The sequence below is a fragment of the Aspergillus viridinutans genome, assembly GCF_018404265.1.
Source record: "Aspergillus viridinutans IFM 47045 DNA, scaffold_1, whole genome shotgun sequence".
Taxonomy (NCBI): Eukaryota; Fungi; Ascomycota; class Eurotiomycetes; order Eurotiales; family Aspergillaceae; genus Aspergillus; species Aspergillus viridinutans.
In genome coordinates this window covers 1,582,905-1,609,121 of record NW_025091217.1, presented here as the reverse complement: position 1 = coordinate 1,609,121, position 26,217 = coordinate 1,582,905, and the positions used below count along the sequence as shown (strand labels likewise).

General features: G+C 49.9%; 10 protein-coding genes across 10 annotated transcripts; 5 read left to right on the top strand and 5 right to left on the bottom strand.

Moving 5' to 3' along the window:
• Positions 1 to 701: 701 nt before the first annotated feature.
• On the top strand, positions 702 to 1,277 carry Aspvir_000455 (uncharacterized protein; the record flags this gene model as incomplete). The annotated part of the gene is made up of 1 exon (XM_043265591.1): positions 702 to 1,277. One exon carries the CDS (start codon positions 702 to 704, stop codon positions 1,275 to 1,277), a length of 576 nt encoding a protein of 191 aa, XP_043121526.1.
• A 2,127-nt stretch (positions 1,278 to 3,404) lies between these two features.
• Positions 3,405 to 3,956, top strand: Aspvir_000454 (uncharacterized protein; the record flags this gene model as incomplete). The annotated part of the gene is made up of 1 exon (XM_043265590.1): positions 3,405 to 3,956. One exon carries the CDS (start codon positions 3,405 to 3,407, stop codon positions 3,954 to 3,956), a length of 552 nt encoding a protein of 183 aa, XP_043121525.1.
• Positions 3,957 to 5,502: 1,546 nt separating this feature from the next.
• On the bottom strand, positions 5,503 to 6,100 carry Aspvir_000453 (uncharacterized protein; the record flags this gene model as incomplete). The annotated part of the gene is made up of 2 exons (XM_043265589.1): positions 5,503 to 5,594; positions 5,665 to 6,100. The coding sequence occupies 2 exons, from the start codon at positions 6,098 to 6,100 to the stop codon at positions 5,503 to 5,505; spliced, it is 528 nt and encodes a 175-aa protein (XP_043121524.1).
• Positions 6,101 to 10,194: 4,094 nt separating this feature from the next.
• Positions 10,195 to 11,860, bottom strand: Aspvir_000452 (cytochrome P450; the record flags this gene model as incomplete). Its single annotated transcript, XM_043265588.1, has 4 exons — positions 10,195 to 10,348; positions 10,416 to 10,588; positions 10,645 to 11,751; positions 11,828 to 11,860. The coding sequence occupies 4 exons, from the start codon at positions 11,858 to 11,860 to the stop codon at positions 10,195 to 10,197; spliced, it is 1,467 nt and encodes a 488-aa protein (XP_043121523.1).
• Positions 11,861 to 15,054: 3,194 nt separating this feature from the next.
• Positions 15,055 to 16,224, top strand: Aspvir_000451 (uncharacterized protein; the record flags this gene model as incomplete). Its single annotated transcript, XM_043265587.1, has 1 exon — positions 15,055 to 16,224. The coding sequence occupies one exon, from the start codon at positions 15,055 to 15,057 to the stop codon at positions 16,222 to 16,224; it is 1,170 nt and encodes a 389-aa protein (XP_043121522.1).
• Positions 16,225 to 16,669: 445 nt separating this feature from the next.
• On the bottom strand, positions 16,670 to 17,205 carry Aspvir_000450 (mitochondrial 54S ribosomal protein mL60; the record flags this gene model as incomplete). The annotated part of the gene is made up of 3 exons (XM_043265586.1): positions 16,670 to 16,722; positions 16,826 to 17,055; positions 17,165 to 17,205. The coding sequence occupies 3 exons, from the start codon at positions 17,203 to 17,205 to the stop codon at positions 16,670 to 16,672; spliced, it is 324 nt and encodes a 107-aa protein (XP_043121521.1).
• A 739-nt stretch (positions 17,206 to 17,944) lies between these two features.
• Aspvir_000449 (tafazzin) lies at positions 17,945 to 18,930 on the top strand (the record flags this gene model as incomplete). The annotated part of the gene is made up of 2 exons (XM_043265585.1): positions 17,945 to 18,054; positions 18,117 to 18,930. 2 exons carry the CDS (start codon positions 17,945 to 17,947, stop codon positions 18,928 to 18,930), a joined length of 924 nt encoding a protein of 307 aa, XP_043121520.1.
• Positions 18,931 to 19,177: 247 nt separating this feature from the next.
• Aspvir_000448 (uncharacterized protein) lies at positions 19,178 to 20,935 on the top strand (the record flags this gene model as incomplete). The annotated part of the gene is made up of 1 exon (XM_043265584.1): positions 19,178 to 20,935. The coding sequence occupies one exon, from the start codon at positions 19,178 to 19,180 to the stop codon at positions 20,933 to 20,935; it is 1,758 nt and encodes a 585-aa protein (XP_043121519.1).
• A 262-nt stretch (positions 20,936 to 21,197) lies between these two features.
• dbp9 (ATP-dependent DNA/RNA helicase) lies at positions 21,198 to 23,227 on the bottom strand (the record flags this gene model as incomplete). The annotated part of the gene is made up of 4 exons (XM_043265583.1): positions 21,198 to 22,296; positions 22,352 to 22,830; positions 22,891 to 22,967; positions 23,023 to 23,227. The coding sequence occupies 4 exons, from the start codon at positions 23,225 to 23,227 to the stop codon at positions 21,198 to 21,200; spliced, it is 1,860 nt and encodes a 619-aa protein (XP_043121518.1).
• An 860-nt stretch (positions 23,228 to 24,087) lies between these two features.
• Positions 24,088 to 25,546, bottom strand: Aspvir_000446 (uncharacterized protein; the record flags this gene model as incomplete). Its single annotated transcript, XM_043265582.1, has 6 exons — positions 24,088 to 24,394; positions 24,452 to 24,648; positions 24,735 to 24,781; positions 24,835 to 24,907; positions 24,960 to 25,408; positions 25,501 to 25,546. The coding sequence occupies 6 exons, from the start codon at positions 25,544 to 25,546 to the stop codon at positions 24,088 to 24,090; spliced, it is 1,119 nt and encodes a 372-aa protein (XP_043121517.1).
• Positions 25,547 to 26,217: the final 671 nt, after the last annotated feature.

Below are 26,217 nucleotides of genomic sequence, written 5' to 3'. Positions count from 1 at the left end.
AGATCATTGATATTATAATTTATAAGCCAGACAACATAGAGGGACTCCAGGACCACATCCAGCAAGCTGGCCCATCAACTACTGATATAGCTCCAGGACATCGGTCACGACTTCTCATGATGTCACCGAATCTGAAGCTCCATCTGTCCTGAATATCGTCTGCAGTCGGGCAGTCGCCTGCCACTCAGGACGCTACTCTGTAAGCCACAGATGATCGTCAGTCTGCAAGATCCGGGCCCCTGCTGCCTACCCGTTCCGTGGCTCAATTCGGGGGCAATCTGCGCCCTGTGATCACGAATGAAGATCTGTCCTGATGGTACTAATAGTCATACAGCTTGCCCTAGGCTATAGTAGCCTGGATTTGTGTTCGCTTTAAATCAGTCACCGGGTGAGCTCTCTGCTCACACCGTCTGACGCGTGCGCCGTTCACGTGGTGGCCTCATGATCATATTCAGAGGGCGGAGCTCTTTAAAATTCAGAGATTCGGACAGGCTGAAGCCTGAAGATAGAAATCTGGCCATTTTGCTTCTGTGATATTATTGGGAGAATCTGGATGGCGATCTTTTGTCTCTCGTTAAGGAGGAAGTAGAAAGACTTGGTCTATGTCTCATTTCATTTCGTCGGACTCGTCTTCTGCATATGGAACATATTATTGATCGTTGTACGAGAAAGATAGTCTTTGTTTACTCTGGTTTTCGAACATGCCACACCTACGTCACCACCGAAGACGCCGTTCCTGGCCCTTTGGCAGTCCAGCAGCGCAGCTGCGCGAAAGAAGAATCGCCCGTAATTCCAGCGCACTAGATTCCTCGACGCTCGCGGAGCTCGAAGAACACTACCTGGCGCCCATCGTCTCCGAAGATGTACCGGAAGATGATGCTGCGTCTGCCGGTATCGTGCGGACGAAAACCACGCGGTCCCACCGATGGTTTGCATCGAAGCACGCCGTCCGACATCATACGTCCGCGCAGAGGAGTTCTACCATGAGCGGCGGCACAGGCTCGCTACGAAGGATGATTCGTCCGCCGCTGGATAAGGCTCGATCGCTGTTCGTTTTGCCTACAACTACTTCGGCTGGGAAACAGGTGGTGGTCTCGTTCTGGGTGCCTCAAGCGTCTGAGACACAACCGGCTGATATGTTCACTGATCGGGGAAGAACAACCACCGACGATTCTGATTACTTGGCGGCCGAGAGAAACCACCGGAGGTGTCATTCAGAGCAGCCGCGGTCGTGGAGGGCGCCGAGTGCGAGTCTGTGGACGCTTTTGGAGGAGTGATCGCTGCGATTTCGAATTCGCCTGGCGTTTGGTGTTATTGCTTCTTCCATCTTGATGGCTCATCTGCATTCCGGGCCCGAGTTCTGCCAACAGGTTGAATATTTGTGAAACTCAACCCTCGCTTTCTCTGCTAAGCATAGCTATTTCTCAAACATGGTACCGGGGAGTTGTTCTACACTGATATAAAGCCAATATCTTAGTCTTCATTTATGTGAGTTGTTGCATTGTTCAGCTTATAGGCAGTATATATTCTCACTGCTATGATAGTATATGCAGAGTATTGTATGCGTAAACACTGATATTGCTTCTATTGGCCTCCAAAACCTTCAACCACGCCTTTCCAGTCCTACAAGACCCAACCATTCAAAGACGCTACCAGCAGTAACGTATTGTGATCTGAGATTATGGCACACGCTGCGGAAGACACCTCTCATTAACCATGGACTTTAGATGAGACAATTAACAGCTGCAATATGTCTCCAATGTCTACAAGCAAGAGACTCGCCAACCAGAACAGCTGCGCCTGGATACAAAGCTTGGCTATGAAGGTTCAACTTCTCGCTCAGCTAATGCTCGGAAGGGATTCCCATATCATCATCTGCGATGACGCACCTCGTTAGTTGACTTTGAATCAGATCACATCATTCAGGAGACCATAGCTGCTGACTCAATGGTAAAACACTGCTCTGTTACTGTATTACATTGGCCGCGCACCATTATCCACTACGACTAGATGTGCATCATGGAGGAAGGAGACATTGCAGAGATGGATATGCCGCTGAAGCTGCAGGAGCAGAGTGGCATTGCACGGAAAGACATCAAGCACAAGGTCAGATGTGCGTGGTTGATCTCTCGCAGGAAATTGACTAATACAATCCAACCCAGGTGACCCTCGCATAGTTCCTGATAGCGCATTGGTATCTTTTGTTCCCCAGAGAAAATGATCGGAACGAACGTGCCGAGGAGAAACATTCTGATTTAACGCAGGCAATCAGGTGATGTCATATGAGGGGAAATTACCGAGTAGCGCATTACTAGGAGCCTCAAGTGTGGAGATGGTTTCCTTGTTCATACTTCTGTGCTTGGCGGTTGCTCAGCACTCGGTAGTAGACAAGGAACAGTGGCAGCAGTAATCGCGTTCTAGCTTTAGGACCTGGTGCATGCGGATAGTCAACATCCTTCGGGTGTTCGAGGTAGGTCTCCATGGTCAATCGAGTCAGACACTGAAACGTGTCAGACAGCTGGGCTACTCCCTTCAGTCGAGAAATGTTTCTACCTAGAAGTCACCAAGTCATCCTGCGCTAATTCCTACACTAACGCATGAGCGGCATAGCATAGTGATGTTACACTCCTCCTTCCTTTGACCAGTTGCGATACGAGATTCATCCCCTCACGGGGGCCAGGTGATGTGATTGGACCATTTGAGCTACCCGATATCCTTCTCGAAGCACGCTAGAACGGCCCTAACTCCCCTAACACTCTGGGCGCGGTCTCAGCTGGTTCGGCCTTCTCAGAGGATTTCTTTGACGTGTTGGGAAGTGAGAGAGAATGATGACAGAGAGATGTTCATTCCAGAAGAGGATTTGAGAAAAATTTCGATCATTGAAAGTCGAAGTGATACATGTTGTATGCAATGTTTTGGCACTTTCTATCTTTTCATCCTTTCAAGGTTGAGAACAGGTACCAGGTGACAATGTTGTTGTTGATGATTCAGGCCACTAGGCAGAAGCGGTGAATTTGGCCCTTCACAGAGATCAAGCTGCAGGTATCGAAGCGGTGATTGGCTCTCCGTCAACCTTGTAGGGCAGAGGGAGTGGGGCCAACCGAAAGTCTCACCGACTCAGAATCGTTGGCAGCTCTTGATTCGTCAATGGGAGCAGGGACCCCGTGCCCCAGGAAATGTCAGTCCCGTCCTCATGCCTCGATGATTGGGTGATGGAGGGGGGAAGAAGATAAGGTAGGTAATGATGTTGAGTCTAAGAGGAAGCCGATGCTGGAGCTGAAGGACATAAATATGACCATCGGTCCGCGACTCTGGTCACACTTTGTTCTTAGTCTTCTTCTTCCAAGTTCAAGTCCCAACTCCGGGTAAAGACCTTACATACCTTTTTCAAATCTTTCTCGAATATGAAAGATCAGCACCGTGCTGGTCCCGCAGAAATCGAGCAAAGCAATATCCATCGTCCACTTTCTCACACGACCACTGTCTCCTCATCTAGCTCCTCTCAAAGCGACAACGCCACTAGAACTCTCCGCCAATCCTCCCACAGACTCTCCTTCCCGTCCGGCGCAAGAATATTCCGCTCTCGCTCAAAGTCGCCTGCCGCAATTGGGCCAGAGCTACCGGTAAATCGTGCTCGTCGCTCCACATCCGACAGCTACGGAGACGTCACTCCTAGAAGTGTCCCTACTTCTTGTGACAATATCCCTCGACGTTCAACAAGCCCTACCGCAATGTCTCCCATCGAGTCTGCGAGTTCGACTTCTTTCGATCCCAACAAGCGCAACTCGGGATCATACAGCTCTCAGTCCAGAAAGAGCAGCGACGATTATCGTCGCTACAGTGGGACTGTGAACCATTACGGCCGTCACTCTAACGACTGGTTGTTCGGTGGGTTCAGTCTGCGGGACACCGTCCGTGAGGGGGTTGATCGCCTGCGTCATGGAAAAGAGAGCTGAACGTCGCGCTTTTTCGTATCATTTTTCTCCTCTTCTTTGGTCCTCGACTTCAAATTCCTGCATGCTGGGACACCAAAACTATGTTGTTGTCAAACAGCATACTTGTGAACCAGTGACACTCCACCGATGGACATCTTGAACATACCAGCAGTGAACGGTATCCTCTTTCGATGGGTCATTGCTTTCTCGGCATACACAGAGCATCGTGGTCAACCGCCCGCAAGAAGCTGCATCAAACCGAGACTTTACTCCGTCCAATGTAGCATCAAAGACTGGACATCCCAAAGAGAAAACGACACGCATTGGCTGTACTCATCTCGGCATTCCGTCACTCAGTCGGCGCGCACCTATGACTGGTCTTGATTGTCTTATGATTGTGCATACTACTTTCAATTCCATTCAACCAGCAATCTTGATTTGATCACATAATAGCTAAATTGAATGTTAAAGCCCAGCACATAGACTACATACCTTGCTCAGTAAGCCCGACAATCATGCTATCACTGCTGTAAAAGCCAAAGAAAATAAGCTCATCAAACAAAATCAGCCTTCCCACCAGCTGGAATCCATCCCTTAGAATATGAAGTTCAGAATAATGTTCCTTGAAACAGTAGTCAGGGTCACCATATCCCACATAGGGCTTTGGCCTAGCCTCCAACTCTGGCGCCTTTCGTCCCGTACTAAAGTGGTTGTCCGACCACGCAGATTCAGTAGCAAGTCAACAACCTGTTTTACAAACGTACCAAAATTCCAAAAACAGCAGGAGAGCACATTGGAAGGCAAATTGCGGCAAGTAGTCTACTCTGCGTTCCATGGATTGGGAATAAGCAGGTTCAGCCCTCAGCTCCCACCTGATAGACCACTAGGCGTGCCCGATCGTCCTAGAATCGCAGGTGACGCTCTTCAGGCCGATATTCGATATTTGTCAGGACCGTCGGCCCGCATATTTATCATTTTCGAATTCGAATCCATGATCATGATTGCTGGGTTCTTGTGCCGCAGTCTATCTACTGCAATCACACGTGGGACGGTCCCGTCAATAGTCGGCGCCCAAGCCGAGTCCACACTCCAGTGACTCCACAGCCGCAGGTTAGGGATTTGAAGGCGAAGCATTCACCGAGGATTATTGATTTTGCTACAAAGTTACCGAGGGGAGTTTGATGAATCAGCAAGTACTTAGTGGCTACTACCGTGTGCTATGGCCATCTATGGAATAATAACTATCATTAAACAGTAGATAAATATTGGTGTCGCTGGTCCGACAGGACACCTCAGGGGCGATAGCAAGGGAAAGAAAAAAAAAAAAAAAAAAAAGAGGGGAATTGACCCAAAAGGGAAAATTGATTGCAAAATCAAACCGCAGAACGCTGGAGCCGAATAATCACAAAATTCCAATTCTCCAGTTGTACTCCTTGACCCGAAAACAATGATGTGCCCCCATCAGGTTTGTGACTTGGAAGCGTCCGGTCGTGTAATCAGATAACCCTTGAATCTATGAAGAGTGATGTGGAACGAGTCCCACTATTGAGTGAGACTCGAGAGATGCTCATGCCGCTCTCTGCCACGCGGCAATGTCAGCCGGTGTTATATCGATATTTTCCGCCGTCATAGCCTGGAGCTTAGATATCTGCAAAGGCGCTGGAACCGGTCAGCCTGTGGTCACAATGTGCAAGGGCAGGTGAGATGCAAATCCAAGGACAATACGTACTTGGGCGCTGCACGGCTTCTGCTCCTGCATGGACATGAATGACCCCCGAGTCGACATACTCCTTTGTCGTGACTCCGCTGTGTGAGGCAGCACCGAGAATCACTCGAATTCGGTAGCGGCCTGGCTGCGCAATGCTCAGAGGGCTGAACTTGGCAAATCCGCTCGTTGTGTTCCCGTTTCGACTGCGTACACTGGACGTTAGCGTCCCCGCCAGTCCGGTGGCCGCCGACGCTCCTGTCTCGCTCCTGAGCGATGCGTGCGCAACCATGTGCTGGACTGCTGGGTTTACTTGATTACCCACGGGCCTGACTGCCACAACCACTGGCAGGGTAAATGGCGTCCCAGGACGAACAGCAGCTGGGGGCTCGATCTCAAATGTGATACCGAACTCCCTACTAGAGCTTCCCCGGGAACTTCCTCCTTTGCTCTGGACCATTTTCGCAAGCCTCTCTTGTTAAAAATCGGTGTGGTCTTGGTTATCGTACCGGACAGAGCAATTCGATTGAGTCAGCTCGGGTACAACTTCAACAAAGCAAGTAACCTATATCTTTAGCTTGAATGGGAGATCGACGATAGAAGGAATCCAACATAGCACAAGCAAGAGGATTGACCAGACAATTGGTAGAGACAATCGAACTTGAATTACCAAGCAAAAGGTAGGGTAATATTGGGCTCCCGAAGGTGGTTCATATATGTTGAGTGCAGCCTCATATAGATTGAACCCTCCCGCAAAGGCATGATAAACATATTTCCAAATTGGAGGACAGTGCTGAAAGCTGTCTTAGCAGGTTTGCCACCGCATACAAGGGAAAAAAGCTAATCTCAATAGCTGCCTTGAAATGCAAGATTAGCGAGAATGTGGATCTGCGTGGGATTACGGTTATGTGCTGAGGCTGGATAAGGACCCGCAAGCTTGTCACAGCGTTTATTGGATTTTGGGTTGGGATGAATACCGAATCCATAATAATGAAACGAAAAATTCATCCTTCCTGCAATATCGGCATTTGGGAAAGTGGAACCCACGTCTGGGCCTTTTCTCACCTATTCCTCTAAATGTCTTCTCATTCGTTATTATTATTTTCTCGAAGAAGTCGCGTCGCGTCGTGCCTTTCTCCATAATTGTTTTTCTTGGGCTTGCACTGGCACCATCTCCTCGACCGAACGCCACTCTAACGCCGCATTGAATAAACACGGATATAGTTTCCACAGCGCTAAAGCAGCTGAGAATTCCCGGAAATCCATCAGAGGAGATGGACGGTAGGTCAACATGTCAGATTGGCTTCTGGGAGCATGCCGGATCGGATTGTGAAGTACAAGTTGATCCCCAAATCCTTGCGCATCATGCAAGCTTGATCTATAACGCATGCCGGGAATCCCGGGCGAACGGTAGCCAGTCGTCTTTACGTCCGTATTCGCAGGCAGTAGACCATTGTATCAGTGGAGCTTTGGGGAACAGGTGGCTCATGCTTCACCCTTTGGACTTGAAGATGCATGGTTAATGAAGTTCCCTTGCTTTCTTGTGTGGCCCAGAGTGATACTGAATCCTTGAAAGGGATGATACAAAGCTGCGTTCATCACTCATTCTCAGAAGGATCATGCTTGTTCACTGCATAGTGTACGAGTCAACATGCAGTGGCAATCGCAGTGCTGTTACGAAACCAAGACATTGGACATTCCGTCAAACAGTGTACAGCGCGGGGACTGAAATTTTCAGTAGATAGACTTTCTTCGCTATCCAATCGAGTCCAGAACGTGGAGGAACAGAACACTGGGCGAAAACAAAGCTCGTCCTAGTTCCCACAGCGGTACGCAAAGCTTTCCGTTCTTGTATCGGAGAATGGTCAAGAAGGGATAGTGGATTAATGTAGTTGTTTACCGGAATCAGAAGATTGCGCCAATTGAATTCAAGCCCTGTACCTGGATGGGGAAGCAATCTCCGTAATCAAGAGATGGATCACGTTGAAGCGGTAAAAGGGGACAATTTTGGGACAATGTTGGGCCGGCGACTTCGCCACACCTCTTTCCGGGTTAGTTCTGGCCACGAGCCACAGATCCACACCTCAGCCTCACCCAGATTTCTTGACGGGTTTTGTTCTCTGCTTTTGTTGCTCATCTGTCTTCCTGCTCATCACCTTGCTGATTCGCGCTATTGGATGCAGCTGTATCTTCCAAACTCCCACATACTAAGCCACTGCGTGTCCATTGTCGATCATTCCATACTTGTTTGTTGTGGAAGTGAACTGTCATGAACTGCACTCCTTTCTACACGATTCCGTCCCAGGATCCCTTGACCTTCCACGAGGTCACCAGTTGTTCCGACCAATCGTTGACTGCTGATCATCATATTAACAATGTGGTCTAGAGTGGCTATCATTTGCTCGATGAACTGCTATTGTAGTGGTCCCCCGCAGCCCGCAACGAACTAGTGGAGTAGGATCCAGAGTTCGGGCTTCTCCTGCTGCGCAGTATACAGGCCACAGGGACACGATATTAGGGTATTGCTTGTGGACAGTTGAGCAGTCAAATCTGTATGACAGGAAACAGGACAAGAGAAGGGTCCTTGATCGACAGCCGACACAGTATGAAAGATTTTGTTGGATCTGCATTGTACCACTGACAATTTGGGGAGCATCCTTGTATTTGCTTTTCCTCTCATGCACGGTGCAATGTTAAGATGCCGTAGAGCACTCCTTGACGACTGGAGACGAGATCTACCATCCATTCCGCTTATGACCAATAGTTCTTTGCCGATCGTTGATTCAACATCATAACACACAAGCCACCTGTGGCTGAAGTGGATCACGAACGGCCAAATTGTGGCGGTGAACCCGAGGAATCCAGGATCCCTACAGGGCTTTTCCCAGGAGGAAACATTGGTTCGGTCTCGCCTGGAGCTCTGGGCCTCATGCTACTGCTTTGTCCAGGTCTGTGGTCTAATAGTGTGGTTGCTAGGCCAGCATAATGCCTCGTTGATGTCGTGTGATTACGCTTTGACATTTATACTGAGCATCAAACAGGATGTTCTCGCAAACGTCATCTGTCTCTCGAATACAGTTTCCTAAACGTTGCCTTTGCGTGCTTTTGCGTCTCCTTCCTCGTCTACATTGCTGAGTCCGCAAAATTCGTCTGACTGGGACTATCCGCCCATGCGTCCTTGGATCTGGAGACTCCCTTCAGCCTGTTCAAGCTTGTATCTTTGATTTTGGCGTATGGAGGATCTTTTTGGGATGATACCTGATATCTGGTACGCACTGTCGCAATGCTCGAATGAATTTGGAGAATGTCACTTGAATATCTCCTGCCAAAAGCGCAACTCGATCCTCGGAGCCTGAGACCGCATGATCCCCGTTCTTCTGAATGAGGTTACACAACGAAAAGTGATCTTTTGTTTTAGCAAATGTATCAATCTAACACGATTGGCAAGTCTCGAACATCGCAAGATTGTCCGGTGGACTGCAAGGCATACCACAGGCCCAACTAGGATGTGCATCTCTTTGCGTAATCAAGTGAGTCACAATGTTGCTTCACCAGACCTGATCTGGCCCTAGAAAGACAGTCAAACTGCAGCTTTGCAGTCTGTCACAGAAGAAGTCTTTATCAGACAAAAGTACCACTACTGAGGTATGACATTGCACGGTTGGCAGCACTCCTCCTGGCTGCAGTGATGCATTGCCCCGGCGAATGCATCGTCCGGTAGGGCAAGAGATCGTCACCCGAGCGGTTGAACCGTGCGATACAAGTCAGACTCGCATTTGTGTCATGACTCGTAGGGCCAACTTCGAATCAACAAAGTACCTTATTCATCTCATCATCTAACAGGGATTTTCCCTCCCCGCAGAGCAAGGTACAGAAGAAACAAAGAGAGACTCCAACACTGGGCAGGGCTGCTCATGCAACCCGACTCGAATAGGGACAAAGTTCCAGGCCACTAAAAGGGGCCGACTTATTTTTAGAGGACCGCGCTTAACTGTTGAGGCTGTGTTTCGTTCCAAGAAACTGTTTCAACCTTATTTTGTATTAACTCACTTGAGGTTCTGTCTCGACGATCCTGCGCGGTTTAACCCCCAACATGTGAATCTGAAAGGGTGTCCTGACCGAAGCTCGGGACTATGAAATAGCTCATGTCGAAAAGTAGAAGCTGGTAACGGACAATATTAGACTAAATTGTCGCGAAAGATTGGGAATCGCTTTCTACGGACAGCTGACTGAGCGAAAGTTTTCCTTTGCTTCTTGCAGAATGAGAGGGGGCCACATTAGTCAAACTCCTGAGTCCTGGTATTATTGACAATCTTTGAATAGTGTCGATCATGAGATATCAGTAGCTCAGTCCCCTCGGGCTCTCTCCGTTAATCCGACGCAGGGGGATCAGCAGCCAACACAATAAAAGTGCCATTGTTACACGAAGGCAAAGGCCCTATGTCCTTGGCACCAGCCCTATGTCATCCCGAATGAGCGTGTTGACATAGCCTACTGGAACACAAACCGCACAAAGCAGAAGGGCACTGTTTGAGCTCCCGCATGTGTAAATGTTCACCTGGCAGCCTTCAGTCCCACCATCAAGGAAGGCTTCTGCCAAATGATATATGATGTCTGGTCATCCCAGTCGCGGCAGCCTTCATGGAGGGTCATGTCAAAATTCCAGAGCAGCTTTGCGACGATGAGGCGCATTTCAGCATAAGCGAGACTGTATCGAGCGAGAAAAAGCCCTTTGTCAGTAATGAGTCGAGGTGGAAGAGGGTGTAGCAACATACCTCTTCCCTAGGCAATTTCGAGGACCAAAGGAGAAGGGTTGCGAGGCCTCTCGGTTATCCGATTCAAACCTAGGATCCCTGTTTTCCAACCAACGCTCAGGAATAAAGGATTCAGGCTCGACGAAATTGGATTTAGCCCGAGACGCCGAGAATGGTACTACCGACACAGAGACCTACCGAACCTGTTAGCAGAAGGGACGTGTCAAATGATCTTCAAGACTTCGCGTACACCTCCCGGGACATATTGTCCATCAATGGAAGCGCCGCCCATCGGGACCTTTCTTGGAAGATATCCTGGCACAGGAGGATATATTCGTAAGCTTTCTTCGAGAACAGCGTGCAAGTACGGGAGTCTTGCCACTGTAAGGAAGGTGATATCGTCTTGCTCCTCAAAAGCCCCTCTGATTTCATGGACGAGCTTATTGTACACTTCCGGGTGTTTCAGGAGATAGAAAGTGCAGCCGGACAGCAAGGTAGCGGTTGTCTCACTCCCAGCAAGAATTAAAACACCTGCATTCGCTTCTATCTCCTGCCGCGTCATGCCTCGCTCGTCATTGTGTCTGAGAATGTAGGACATGAAGTCCGGCCTGCTAGTTTGCAGGTCCAGACGACGACTGACTTTGTCCTTACTCATGCGCCAGTGCTCATTCCGCATTCTCGCAGCTTTTTTGGGGAGGGCTTTCTTAACCAGCGATTCTAGCAATGGATAAAGATGAACGAGTCTCAGGAAGACGCTCATTTTCACACTCTGGAAAACCGTCTTCACCCAGGGGTGGTAGCCATTGTCTCGGAGGCAATCAAACGGCTCTCCGAAGGCTAGATCACCAATAATATCAAAAGTGGTGTAATTGTACCACTTCATCATATCAACCGTGCTCCGCGAAGCAGCGCATTCAGCTTTTAGTTTCTCGACGAGAAGATCCACATAATGCTGTACGAGCGACTCTTGCTCTCTCAACGCTTTCTCAGAGAACGCATGAGACAATAGCCGCCGCTGTCTGGCGTGATCGGCATCACTCGCTGTAAGTATATGCCCGCCATTCGGGCTGGGGATATAGTACTCGGGATCCTTGATGAACGAACTGGCGCCATGTTTCCGGTGACCATAGATGTCTTTCCAAGCGTTGGCGCTTTGGTACACCAGGGTGGAGGGCGAAATGCGCACGACATCGCCATACTGGTCATGCAATTCTTTTAATTTGGAATGTATTCTCCCGGAGATGGTCCACCAGATGTAGCAGATGTTCGTGCATGCTGCGAGCTTGGGACCAGGAAATTGCCGAAGCGGGTGAAGATAGATATTGTAGATAGCCTGTCCAAACAGAACTGCTACCAGCTATTATACTCATTGGTCAGCTCAGCAGTGCCTGCAGGACGGTTTCCAGTCAGACACTGGCGATAAGTGCACTTACTAGGGATAGCACGATAGATATTGGAGTCATCATTTTCTACTTATCTTATGTCTGTCAGGAAATTGCATTGTCTGGACTCTGAACTAGGACGGACACTGCTTTAAATAACTGGCCACAAACGAATTCGCCGAGGTAGCATCACCGGAGGGCCTAGCAGATCGTGCCTATTCGCTCGTTGGCTTCGAACCCTTGTGTGTGACATTTGCTACATTGCTGGAGCTAGAGCTAGAGCTAGAGCTAGACGAGACGCTTGCCGGCTGGATAGACCGATGTATGTCAAAGTGGGGTGGCATAAGTCCAGTGTCACAATGATATCTTCTCTACTTATGCACGGGCTCATGACTCGTAAGGTTAAGTCGATTTCAAGCACGGCCATAGCGGTCACGTACAGGCAGTGGAGCCGGAATAGCGCATATTTTTATGCTTAGGTCCAAGACGCTATGTTATCGCCGGACAAATCCGACGGAGATCAATCGATGGACAGACAGTCTTGACACTAGAAGTTTAGCATGATATAATTGCCTACGACAGATCCACACGCAGTATTATCCGCAGGGGTCCAGCCCGCCGTGATCCTGCCTGCGTCCCAGCTACATGAGGAGAGGAGATTGTGTCTCCAACTCCTGATTAAAATGCCTTGAGGAAGATGAGGATCAGAGCACGGCCACCGCACCGACGGGAAGGTTGATATAAAACCACTATTGAGAGTAATCAGCATGCCTTAGATCCCAGTACAAGTATCAATACATGTGCTGTAAGCATACCCGCCACGTCAACTTATCTGCGAACGCGCCTCCTAGCAAGGGACCGGCAACGGATGCGATACCATACATGGGACCGATGAGGCTGGTGTACATGGGACGCTTTGTTAGAGGCATCGAATAGGTCATGATAATGATGGCACCACTGGTGATTCCCGCCAATCCTAGACCAGCGATGGACGACCGATGATCAGGACGTTACTTTCAGGAGCACATCAATCTGTTCCTCAAGTGCATGGACCAGTTGGTTAAGTGTGGCAAGCAGCCAGTTAATATTAGGCAGTGGTTTAACTTACTCACTTTCAATATCACCAGGACGCTTACCTTCAGGAGATCCTCTATCTCTGCAACAAGCATTATCACCCCTCAGTAATGCTGCTGATCAACTTCTCCATATCCACCTCCTATATTTAACCTTTAAGATGCTGGGCATCTTCTTTCCCATGTGCTCCTGTTTAGGCCTATCTACTACCTGCGCAAGGGAGAGGAGCATCTGCAGTGCAGCTATACCAATGTTCAGGAGAAACTGCACATGCTTGATGATGACAGTATAACTAATAGATTCTAGACCTACACCAGCCGTCATAATGCTGAGTGTCCTGTGTCTATATCCATGTCTATCAAGGAGCTGGAGATCAACATCACCCTTGTCATTCCTGTTGGCAGCGAACACCATTACTATAACCCTATGCTACTGTCTTTACCTGCTTCTTAAGGACCCTGCTATGCTCGATACCTGTGTGTTGAGCTCAACAGGGCCTGTCCCTTGGAACCAGGCATTACCTTTGCAAATCTTGCCAGCCTCTCCTATCTCCAGGTGATTATTAATAAGGCCCTCCGCATGTACCCCCTACTATCCTTAGGCCTCCACTAGAAGGTTTCCCACGACGGTGCTGGTCTACAGCCACTTCATCCCTGGCAGTAGGATCATCAGCATCTGCGTGTTGGTGGCCTATGATGCTGAGCACAACTTTGCCTGGCCCTACCAATTCACACTGAAGTGGTAGCTGACTTCTGATGATAAGCGGCCGAAGTAAACACATGTGGATCAGAGGCAGTTCTGCCAGCCTGTCTTAGTAGGGCCGCGCAAATTGCATTGGCATGAACCTGGTGTATGCGGAAATAATTCTCTGGCTTGACTAGTGGTCTGGTTCAACCTGGAACTATGGATCATGCATTCAATATCACCAAGCAGCAAGCGTATATCATGTGTGAAAAACCACACCTGATGTTTCACTTGAATGGCTCCCAGCAGAGTAGATCTGTTGCAGTCCTCGAAGTAGAAAGGGAGACGGAAAGACAGCTTCCTTCCTTTTCGGGCTCAACGGCTCTCTGCGCCCTCGCTCACGTGTCGTGACGTTGGCTTCAACCACCGAGCTATCTCATGCACTACGGAAGACTTCGCATCCAAGAACAGTATTGTTATCACGATGAACATCTGGCCGACGCTCGGTTATCTCTCAGATGGCGCCTGTCCTTCACACGCGATACTATCAATCCTTTTCTGTTTCCCACCCTTCCAAAAGCGCTCACGCACGGCCAATACGGGTCACGAGGTACATTAGCTTGAAGGTACTCATCCAACTGTTTGTGGGGACTATCTGCATATTTGTGCTGGCGGTTTTGTTTTGGAAAATTGGTCAATTCTTTCGATTTCTCACGCGGGACCGAGTCGTCAGGCAAGGAAAGACGGTTAACACTCGCTATGCGAGGACTTGGTATGGCTGGGTACCATTGCAACGGCACGAGTTCCACAAGAGGCTTTTCCAAAATTGTTTCCAAAGATTGCATGACTGGACGGCGTGGAGATCGTCCAAGGCCGACTTTCGTTGGGTCTGGTGGGATCCTGGCCAAAAGGAGCTGAAAAAGTACAAGGAAAGGCGAAGATTCCTCCGATGGGTGCCGAAATGCTTCAGAAGCTACGAATTCACGACGGCCGATGCTATCTGGAACCCTCCGGTTGGGCATTATCCAGCGCCTGGTGATAATACAGCAGAACGTCTCTGCGCAGGAAGGCACACTCTTTCAACTCAGAACCTGTGCAGAGCTGTTCTCAAGTCATCAGAGAGACCAGACTCTCATAATATATCATTGAGTCAGATGTCAATGTCCGATCATTCTCAATTATCGCCGACAGCATCAACACAAGTCGACAGAAGTCTCGGGGGAAATTCCACTGACACAACTCAACTCCGAGATCTCCGCATACTCTATAGCCTTGGTGGAATGCCCTTGCCATTGAACCATTCAATATACGTACGCAAAGGCAACCGTATGGTCCTGCTTTTCCCGAACCGCAACTCAGCGCTGCGACAAAATCTTTCCATGCCATGTCTACTGAGTACAGAACCCGGTCGTTCAAGGCTCATAGATCGCTCAGAAGGGTTTTATCCTGCTCAAAATTTCCGGCGTGGGGAAGTTGCCTTTCGCTCAATTCAGAAGAGACCTCGAGCTCTTGCATACCAGATGTGGTCCGCTCGAATGGAACTTCAAACGTCAAAATGCATCCGTTACAACCAGTGCCCACTCCCCGGGCCTCCCGGAAGCCCCGAGTCTGGGCTTCTCGGCAGTTTCTCATCCGAACACACTGCATTGTTGGAAGTGGTTCCAAAGACCTTTGGAAGAAGGATCGCCAATCCCTACTCCGACGCAATGAGTCACGCCGTATCCATGAAACGAAACGTTGACCATGATAGACGAGAAAAGTCGGATAAGGGCGCGGCGAATTCTGAAGCTGAACACCGACGTTTCAAGCGACAACTTCGCATCGATAATAGTTCGTGTGGAAGTGCAGAAGTCAGAGATTCGGGTCCCGAGGCTGCGTCTTCTGGTACCGTTCAGAGCTCTCCGCGCTCAGATAGTGTAGAAAGACCACGGAGCTTGCATGGAATCACCAACAGCGCGAAACTTCGCAAGAAACGTCAATCGAAAGCTAGGCACCTGGCACCTAGAAAGGTACCTTTACGAAGTCTAAGCACCTGGGAGGTTAGGCTAGCGCACGACCTGAATCGAAAATTGAAATGGCTCTTCGATCAGCTTAGTCCTGGCCGTAGGCCTTTTCACTTTGCCTTACTTGCCAATCACTGGCTCAATAGGGAAACTTGGGTTGTACTGGATCCTATTTCACGGGTCCCCATGGAAGCAAGACGTCTTTGGGGAGATCCACGATTCAATTCTCCATATCCAATACCTCGCTGGGGGCCGAGACTCAAATATCCCGAGAGCTCATGTAAAACAGCCAACAGACCTCATTTGAATTCATGGAGGGTTGCTGTCAATCGCAATCGACGGGCATCGGGCCTTCGCGATGTCGTCAAGAGCGTCGCGTTACTTGAAGACTCCGCAGATGAACCACCGGATGGAAAAGTCGATCCCGCAAGTTGGATTCTTCGAAGGCCCCCGCAAGGTTTTGCAATGTCAACCACGCAGCAAGACGCATACTACGAAGGAGGAGCAGGATGGCAAGAGACCCTCGGTGACTGGCAAAGGGTGCGCCGTGGTTATCGAATCCGTAAAGCGATCTATGAAGGAAGGGCCAATCGAACTAGGATGAAGGAGATAGCGGTTGGACTTACCCGGTACTTCCAGGCCGTAACAAATGAAGATCTGAACACTCCCCAAACAGACGCCGCGTAAGAGGTACCAGCAGCCGGACATTTCTCCCAAACCTTGCTTCAGATACGGCGAAATTCCGAGAGGTTGACGAAGCGCACTGTTGTCCATAGGCCAGATAGATATCATATCGACTCTACCGTCCACTCTCTTCGCAGAGTGTCCTATTACCATTTATTGTTATACGCGTATAATTAAGATGTCATCTTAGCAAAAAAGAGATCTCTCTGTGTGTGAAATGTGCTCTCAAATTTGTATGAATGCATTGTAAGCCGAATTGAAAATCCATCGCAGTCATTGTGTAATTTCCCAATAGCCGAGAACTCCGATTTGCTTCCCTGTATCCCTTCTAGCTCAACCTCATCTTCATCAGAGCATATAGGCGATAAGGGCTGTGGTGTATTGTACAAACATTTTCAGCGGATCGTATGGACGGTTCTGAAGAGTATGGTGCGTCGAAGAAGAGAACTTAGAAACCCGGAGGGTTCAAGCGCTGGCTGACTCTTGTCCACTTGGGCAGTTCTAAAAAGAGAGTTGTCAGCATCATTATGTCCTCGCCTTGAGAGAAAACAGGTGCAAAGCGGCCACCGAGAGTGTAGCAGTGACAGTGCTGAGACAAACGTACTGTGAATACCCTTCCGATAGGTCTTTTCCTTCTTATCGAACAGCGTGTACTTGTCCTTGGGCACCATCTCTTCCTCCCGAGGCATTTCCGCATACCACCGATCGACAGCTTTCGTGCTCTGGCCGTTTCGTCGCAAGGCGGCGCTCAGGGTGTCGACTACCCGGTCAACGGCGCGTAGACGCTTTCTTTGCCGTGCTTTCTGAGGTTGTGAAATACGCCACGGGATCTTCCTGTTCGTTCGCTCCCATTAGTCCTGTGCTTTATGGCAGTGAAAAAAGGGCAGAGTGGAAGAAGCAGGTGCAGAGACTGCAGAGGCTGCATCGGAGGCTTGGGGCATACCAGAGAAGACCCGAGAAGAGCGGTAACGAGGCTTTGAACATCTTGACGGTATGCTGTCAAGGTGTTCGCTGAAAATGCTGCAAGCATAGCACTGTCGCTGTCGGTGATGGGCAGATTCGGGGCGAAAATCCTCTGGAGGCGCTGGGTGGTCCGTGCTCCTCCGATCTCCGCGGCCGCAAAGCCAAAGCCAATGAAGGCGTCTCTTGCTTTCACGCTTCCGTCTGGGGAGATCTTTAGGTTTCTTCCCCTCCTTGCACTTCAACCATTGTTTGGCCCTTGTTGGCATCCTCAAGTGCTGGCTGTCTTTTGTTCTCGGTGTATCTGGTGATTGTCTGCCTTGTCCATGGATTCTTCTCGGTAGAGCTGTATGCCATGTCCCGTTCTACGGATCGCAGCGCGACGGGCGATTGCCCGTCTCTCCCTTGGAGAGCGCTTTCGGCCACGACGATTTTCGGAGTCGCTGCATTATGCCGTTCGTTCTTGTATATGTGTAGTCGTCCGGAAATCAATGGCTTGGAGTCCTTTCTGGAATTACTCGAATCTCGACAGAATACAACGCGAAGAACGAGGGGTTTGCTGACGGGTATCAATCCTCTTTACTCTAAAATATCCTTTGCCTCTGTATGGTCGCTGCGTGGAGATCAATCGCTGACATGGAATTGATTTTGACAGTCTCAAACCATATAAGCGTGTACGTACGTACGATGCGCCTTGTAACCTGAGGCGACACACCCATCTGCGACTTCAACGAAGCTTACCGTTGTCGCTGACTCGAGCAGTATGGATGATCCGATCATGTGGGGAGCAATTCCATTACGTTGGAATTTTGGACTTTCCTCGTCCAACAAGAGATGGGGCTTTGGCAGTTATGATATCTGTTACCAAAGCCGGTACGCTGAAACAACCCACGATCTGGTCATGGTGTTGCGGCTAACCAGCTGGACCTGAGTAGACCTCTGGCTCTTTTCTTCACGATGGGCCAAGTCCTACCCACACATCGACTAGCACATTCGTCCCATGGCGGTTTGGCGCAGCCAGCCGTAACCCAGGCTATCCGGTTATTGTCGAAGGGGCCATTCCCTCCAGATCCACACCTCCCGCCTCCCGAAAGGCAGCACTGGAGCATAGAGAACGTCTGCGTCGACCCATTCTCGGACCTTCCCACGGCTTACACCACTACTGGAATGGATTCACATCTAGCGCCGTCTGCCTACGCCTGCAACTCATACTCCTGGGTCCACATCTTTCCTGAAGGGAAAATACACCAGGCTCCGAACAAAACGATGCGTTACTTCAAGTGGGGTGTCGCTCGACTAATATTGGAAGCAAACGAGTGTCCTGACGTTGTCCCCATCTGGCTGGAGGGATTTGACCAGGTCATGCACGAAAGCCGTGGCTTTCCTCGGTTTCTTCCTCGAGCAGGGAAGGAAATTAGCATCACATTTGGAAAGAAGGTAGATTCCGAGGCTGTCTTTGGCGACATGAGAAGAAGATGGCGTGAGATCAAGGCAAAGGCTGAGTCGGCGTCACCGGAGTCTCGCAACCTCCCCCTAGGAGTGCTTAGCGAAGAACTGCTGCACGGGGAAGAGGCGGTGGAGCTGCGAAAGGAGGTTACCAAGAAGGTCCGGGATCTTGTCTTGGAGGTAAGACGGACAAGAGGCCTCTCCGACGAAGACCCTAAACACGGTCTCGCGGAGACATGGATTCAAGAAGGTCCACAACGAGAAGGCAAAATGAAAGATGAGTCATGGGTAAGGGACATATGAGTCAGGCTCGCCTACTCTTTGTTCCCCAAGTACATATGTAAGATTACGAGTGGCCCGTGTACATAAAATTGAGGATATAGAACGTCGTTTAGTTGTTCCGGAGTCGAGTCCAGCCCTGTTCTCTTTGGCTGAGGGGGGGCGAAGTCATCCACGGGTAAAAACAAAAGCCCCCCCAGCTTTTTCTCCAACGCCGCTCCGTCAACACCCCACCTGCACCTCGTTCCTCTCTGCAACCATATTCTTCTCTATGCCCAAAAAGCACCACAAACACTCATTCGCGAAGCCTGTCAGTCCCGCTCATCATACTTTAATTTCATCCGGTCCTCGTAACCAAAATGAACGGTTTCAAGCTTCGCAGGCCTCGTCCTCGAGCACATCGACACCATCGGTCAACGACCTGATCAACCATCTTCGTCGCACTCAGGTTTTCCGCTCGCCTGAAGATGGCGCTGGCAGCCCATCACGGTTCGTCGCTCCTCGATCTGTCCATCCGTCACTACGGAACTTGCTAGAGCTCCCTGAAACCCCGCCACCTCGTCCCCGCCCGGAAGCACGCCGCGTTGGAGTTACTGGACGACGGCCGAGGAGGACTCCTGGACCGCCGCCTCCCCAGAGCTGGCTCTTGGGGAGTCATGATGCGGATACATCGGATGAAGATTTGAATGCTACAAATGCTGCTCCAGTGGAAAGGATCATATACCGCTTGGATCGGCTTCCGGGGACGACGTTCCCGCGCAAGTCGGACTTGTTGCACATGGTTCTGAAGACCATGGCGTCGCAATGGGCATGGCATATCGAATACGATGGGCAATTCCTGGCTGTGCTGCCCAGTCACGTCAAGATTTTGCTGCTGAGCTATATCGCTGCTTATGCGAGAGACCAGCCTCTAAAAGGGCTGATGCATGGGCTGAAGCCTTTGTTCGAGAAATTCGGTACCGACGGCTATGAGAGTGGGGATGCAGGGGATACAACCCAAGATGGCGACTCAGAGGTCTCCCGTCTGGATTTGAGCAGTGCATTAGGGCGCTGGATGACTCTAAAACAGCTCTCGCATGAACTTGTCCTCTCGAACAAGTCAGGAGCAAGTCTTGCACAAGGCAAGGCTAAAGAGCCCGTTCCATCATCATGGGAAGAGATCGATGACGAAGAAGATGAATTGACGGATGAAAATCTTAATATGCCCATACCCAAGGCACTAAGCCAGGGCCTTCGCTTCCAAAATCTGCGCTTCCTCTCCTTAGCGCACCCCAAACCTGCGGCTGCGAACTGGAACTCCCTTGTCGACCTCCTGTCGCGTCTATCAACAATTACCCATCTCTCTTTGGCGCACTGGCCTTTACCAACAGTTACTCCGAACGCTATGAACACGCGCATCAGGCATCCGACCCAACGATCTCTCACCTTCGCCTACGGTGGTACGGACTCTTACTCTGGAATGGAGAACAACTGGGCTGAAGCAGCTGCCATTCTGCGCAGGGTCTCGCGCGTAACATACTGCCTGAAGTGGCTGGATCTCGAAGGCTGCGGGGACTGGATTCCCGCGTTGACGTGGGAAGGCGTCAGCCCGGACGGCGAGGCACTACCCTCTGGTCCCGAATGGAACGGATCATGGAGGGATATCGAGTTTATCCGCCTAGGACCTGGGTGGCTCCCTCATGTCGACGATGGTGAGTTCGCCGTACCGCAAAGCGGTGCAGCTGAGCGACTGCCATCATCTCCATCGCGGTCTCTCGCTTCGTCAATCCATGCGCCTTCTCCTGCTCCGTCCGATTCTCCGGAGCTTCCGTGGGATGTCGAGGTCGAACGCATAAAGTACAGGCGAGCGAAGGAGTTAGAGCACTACCGGGAGACTCTGCGTTCTGCGAAAGCGGTGCAGAGAAGTGTTCTGCAGCTTCGGCAGAGCGGACGAGGAAAGTGGGTGCATTTCTCTTTTGGCTTGGAGGGATTGGATGCCGGCACCCTCAAGAAATTACTTGGGACAGACTATCGAAGTTTTGTCCCATGATGCTGCACCTGGTACAGTGATATCGATTATAGTATATACAGGAGCATATTCCTATAAGACATGAAATGATACTTTAGACGACGACTTTTGAACGCCCGCGCGGCGCCTTGCATGAAACTTTATGAAACTTAGGTCACTAGAGAATCGCATTTGGTATCTATAGGTTTAGGATCGCCTGTATGTACAAAATTGTGCAGCCATTTCAAACTTTTGTATTCCCTCCCAGAGCTATCATGAAAGACACATCCATCAACATACCTTATCACTTGCGACCCCGATTGAAAGTCTTGAGCGGGTCCACCTTCCTCACGCCGGACGGTTTCCGCCCCTTACCCTTACCTCGATTCTTCTCTCTGGCTTTGCGAATCCGATTGTCTCCCGATTTCCTGAAACCAACGTACCCAACGTCCTCGCTGGAGATGCCCTTCCTTCCCTTGGTCGGCATCAGGTAATCCGGAATGTGTTTCAGATGTGGTTGGATACGCGCGGCGCGAAGCTCGCCGTCATGGCGCAGTTGCTTGAGTTCCTCGGGGTTCTCCTCGAAGTGCCGCTTGAGTTTCTCGCTCTTGACCAGCTCCTGGCGGATCTCGCGCGCGCGGGCTTCCTGGATCGCCAATCGCGTGACTGCGCGAAGGGCATCTGTCATACGATACCGGAAGGCATCGACCTGCTTCATCTCGAAGTGGTACGGTTTCACCTCGTGGCCGAGTTTGGCTTGTTTCTTGACGATCTTCGCCAATACGGACTCGTCGTGCTTGGCGGTTGGGAAACTGGTGGGCTTGTGTTTGCCGAATTCGTCCGCTGGCACGACGAATGACAGCGCCATGCCGGCCTTGCCGGCTCTTCCTGTACGGCCGATGCGGTGAGTGTAGGACTTGGAAGTGGGTGGGAGGTCGAAGTTCAGAACACATGCAACGTTCTGGAAATCAATGCCGCGGGATATTCCGTAATCCTTGGCTTTTCCTGATGTCTTGCGACGTTTCTCTGGGCGGGCAGATTTGCCGGTCTGTTCCGGTTCGTTATCCTCGTCTTCACTAGAGCCCATCTTGTCCCTGGCTTCATCGTCTCCGTCAGTAGCCTCCTTGGATTTCTTGGAAGATGTCCGCGATCCCATCACTTCTTGCTCATCGGCTGCAATGATGATATCGTAAACACCCTTGTTGAACTCCTGCACAACGTGAATCCGAGAATTGATGGGCAGCTCGGAATTGAGGACACAGCTTTTGATCCCGAATTGCTCGAGGAAGAGCTTGAGACGATAACAACGGTCAATATCGCCAACGAAGATAATGACCTTGCCTTTAATCAACTGTAGTTTGAAAATGACGTAGGTCAGGAGGAACTTCTCATCTTCCGCACATCTGGCACAAGAGTTAGCCAGAGCCCAGCATTGTCAGATAGGACAATTGATCATACCTAACAACAAACTGACTGATACCGGCTCCCTCATCCTCCTTGTCTTCCAACTTCAGAATAACAGGACTCCGGCAGAACAAGCCCTTCAAGGTATCAACCTCCGACGTGAGGGTTGCACTCATGAGGAACGTCTGCACACCGCGGGGGATCGCCTTCGCCAATGCATTGATATCCTCATCATAACCGTACGAAAGCACCAGATCCGCTTCATCGACTACAAGGTGCGTCAAATTTTCCAATGACAGAGCCGAAGTGCCGAGATTGGCAATCACACGAGCGGGAGTGGACACAATCAGGTCCGGGCAATCGGCGAGCATGGTACGCTGCACAGCGTCGGAAACTTTCTGTGTAAGGTTCACGGAGCGAACATCTTTGCCGCAGAATGCAGAAAATTTGGTGATGACATTCTGAACTTGTTCTGCAAGCTCTCGGGTGGGAACGAGGATGAGGCCTGTCGTAGTCTTTAACGAGGGATCGGCCTACACAATTATGCGTCTTAGTACATTCGTCTTCTTGAATATGAGCCTAAGCATACGTACAGCTTTCTTCTGAAGGATCGTCTGTAAAATTGGGAGGACATAGGCCGCAGTCTTTCCAGAACCTGTCTTCGCACCGGCTGATTTCATTAGCGGTGACAAACCACAACACATACTTGAAACTTCTATGCTTACCTAGAATATCCTTGCCCTCAAGAGCGAGCGGGATGGCCTTGGATTGAACGGGAGTAGGCTTTGTGAATTGTTCTTTGATCAAAGCTTGGCGCAGTCGGGGATCGAGATTGAGGCTTTCGAAATCGGTGTTGTCCGCATCTTTTGTCTCCTTTTCCTCTGCAACCTCTGTTGAAGGGACATCATTGGCATCAAGCTTGCGTTTCATTTTGAGAGAAAACGTTCCAAAAGCCGTTGAAAAAGACCTTTGAAGCTGACTTGATTGTAGGATATTGCAGACTGGAAAGTTTTCCTCGTTCAGGCGGTTTCAGAAATTCTGTCGGGCGGTGAGATTCCCGCGGCAGTATTATTGTCTCCACTATTTACTCCTCTGATAGTGCCACGTCCTTCTAGCCTCGTCCATACAATGATGTCGACATTCTCTTCAATTTGTATTACTCCTTGCTCTAACAGCTTTGGACATACTTTTCTCAGTTGTCTAAGAAAAGATATAACAATCCGATTATATCATATACTCATCTTTCAGTTTGACAAGCGAAGGTGTTTTTAAAACACTCAAGTGACAGCAACATGAATCATGAAAATGGCCCGAGAAGACAATCGCGCATACAATTCTGCACTGGTGTGCTCCAAGTCGTATTCATAGACCATAAACGGCATTGAGAACACGTCTCGCCTAGGTCTAAACTCTGTCGTTAATATGGTATCCTTGCAAATCCGTATTCGGTGACACAGTTGTCCTTCCAGCCCAAAAAGAACATGAATAAGTGCGACCAAAAGTGGGAATGAATCCAAGAAAAGAACTGGACAATAGGAAATTAGCCGCACTAGTATCATCAGCTCGTGGACCATATTTGTTGGGCTGATGCTCCTGGAGCGGCAAAAAGCTGAGCAACGAATAAACCTGCTGAAAACGTATAACGGATAGCACCGAAAGTCTCGATAGAGATCGTGTTTCGAGGCTTTCGCTCAGAAAGGAGCTGAAGTTGGGACACAGGGGCAGTCTCCACCTGGAGCACCAAAAACAATCGTATGGGAATATTGCACTTGAAACGTCTTGAAGCTGCATTAAATGTCGAGTCTGAATTCGTTACTTGCATAGCCTCTGAATTTGACCATTGAGGTCCAGGATATCATCCCGACATGGCGCACTTTGACATTATGCTCGACGGTGTAGACCTTGCCGAAATTCAGACGAGACATCTCATCGAGACTCTCATCAGGTCTCGCTGGTACGACTTCCAAGGGTTCCTTGGTCATTCGTGGCTCATCAGCTTTGCAGGTCGGCACAGATCCCCGCATATATACAATGGCATGTTTTGCTGGGTCAACGCCGGGTTTGGCTACCCCTTTGCCACCATAAGTGGTGATGGGTCTGAACAGTATAATCAGCGTTGGTTGGTAGGATAGCTCCTTAGTGGGCTTGGCTTACACACACCAGGCGCATTGGCTCATCGCTTTAACAACCACCATGCGCCGGATACCGCTGAAGATCTCCTCTCCAAATCTGCCTCGGGTGAATTGGTTTTGGGTGGATCTGCCTTGGCTGTTGAAGTCCGAGATTACGGTCCCTTGTGAGATTACGGTTCCTTGTTGTCCTCTGCCTTCATGCCAGAGGATTGCGAAGACCTGTACAAGCTGTCAGAAAGTGCATATAGTACTGAAGGAGTTTGCAGAAAAGAGGATGATTTGAAGGCTCCTCATATAGTCCTTACCCTTCCCACGACAAAGAACTCGCCAGGAGGTCTCTGCACTTGGTAGCCTAGAGATTATTAGATAGTTGAAGGTGGGCCATAGGCAACATATATTACATACGCCCATCAAGAGTGGTTTCATACACCCCATGTGATTCTCCGCGGATGCTGTAAGCCTTTCGATTTCGCAGAGTCTATATTATCACTTAGAAATGTGTTGTAACTGGACTGCAAATGTTCACTTACCCCAAGGGGAGGACTGCTCTGTTCAGGTGTGCCATGTGTTTCTGCATGATCTGAACCTACTCCGGGCATAGGAGAGTACATCGGGCGACCAGTGGCACTTCGATGCGCTCCAGGATTGCGGGTGGGAGCCAAGTCTGGCGGACTGTATCTAGACGCCGGAAAAGAATTATGCTGGTGATCCTGGTGAGGTCTTGCTGGCCGATAATCATGACTTTCAAGAATATCGCTGTTTAGGTCGCCGGATCCCTGGGTTAGGAAACGGGTTCCCATATGTGCAAAATCAGTAGTCAGAGTGTCCATGGTTGTAGAATTGGATTCCAAAGCAGAGGCACGATAATTACTCTGGGTGTTGTATGCACGTTCACCGGCCACATCTCCATCGTAGGCACCGGAAAGATAACTGATGGGCCGGGTCGAGTCATGGACTGAATGGCGCAGCGATCTCTGTACTATATTCTGAACACTATTCAAGTTTCCTCCCGTCAGTACCTTTCATATCATGGTCCATACCTCCCAGATGAGCTATATGCTTTCAACATACGCTGGAAAATTGCTCGGCTGTCCCCCATGTCGGGATGACAGGCCATATGAAGGGGATGCGAGAGTCACATCACTTGCAGGACGACCACTTTCATCTGGGTAGAGAAGAGTTGATGACGAGCGTGGAACATCACTTAAGCAAGTCACATCAGCATTGACCGTGAGCAAGCATGGAATGTTCTCTCTACCGTCTTAAATTCGACGCCTCGTGTCTCGATGATCGATCGCCCTGTCCTACGTCGTCACGCTGAGTAGCTAAATGCATGAATGAGCTTTCTGCGACGGATCTGAGGTGATGTTCGTACAGGCCTCGCTACCACTTGGACGCTGACGTCGCTGCCTTCTTTCGGAATTGGCCATACTTCATGTCCCGAAAGTTGCAGACAAGTCACAATTGAATAAGACACCGCTTGAATTTGTCGAAATACTTTGATCGAGAAAATCTGGAGGTGCGAGAGTCGAAGCTTTCAAACAGTTGGACTATTGGACTGCATGGCTGCTTTAAAGGCAAACCGACGGTAGTGGCAGTCCATACCGACATACCAGGGCTGAAGGAGCCAAATTGAGGCTCTTTTGCTGTCACTCACTTCCCTCTATGTTGGTAGAATGATCATATTGACCGAACAGCTTCGATGCACGATCAGCGCCAGGCATGTGTGGCTACTTTGTTGTCCGAATTCTACTCGTAGATGAGATGTCGCACATGACAAACGACCCA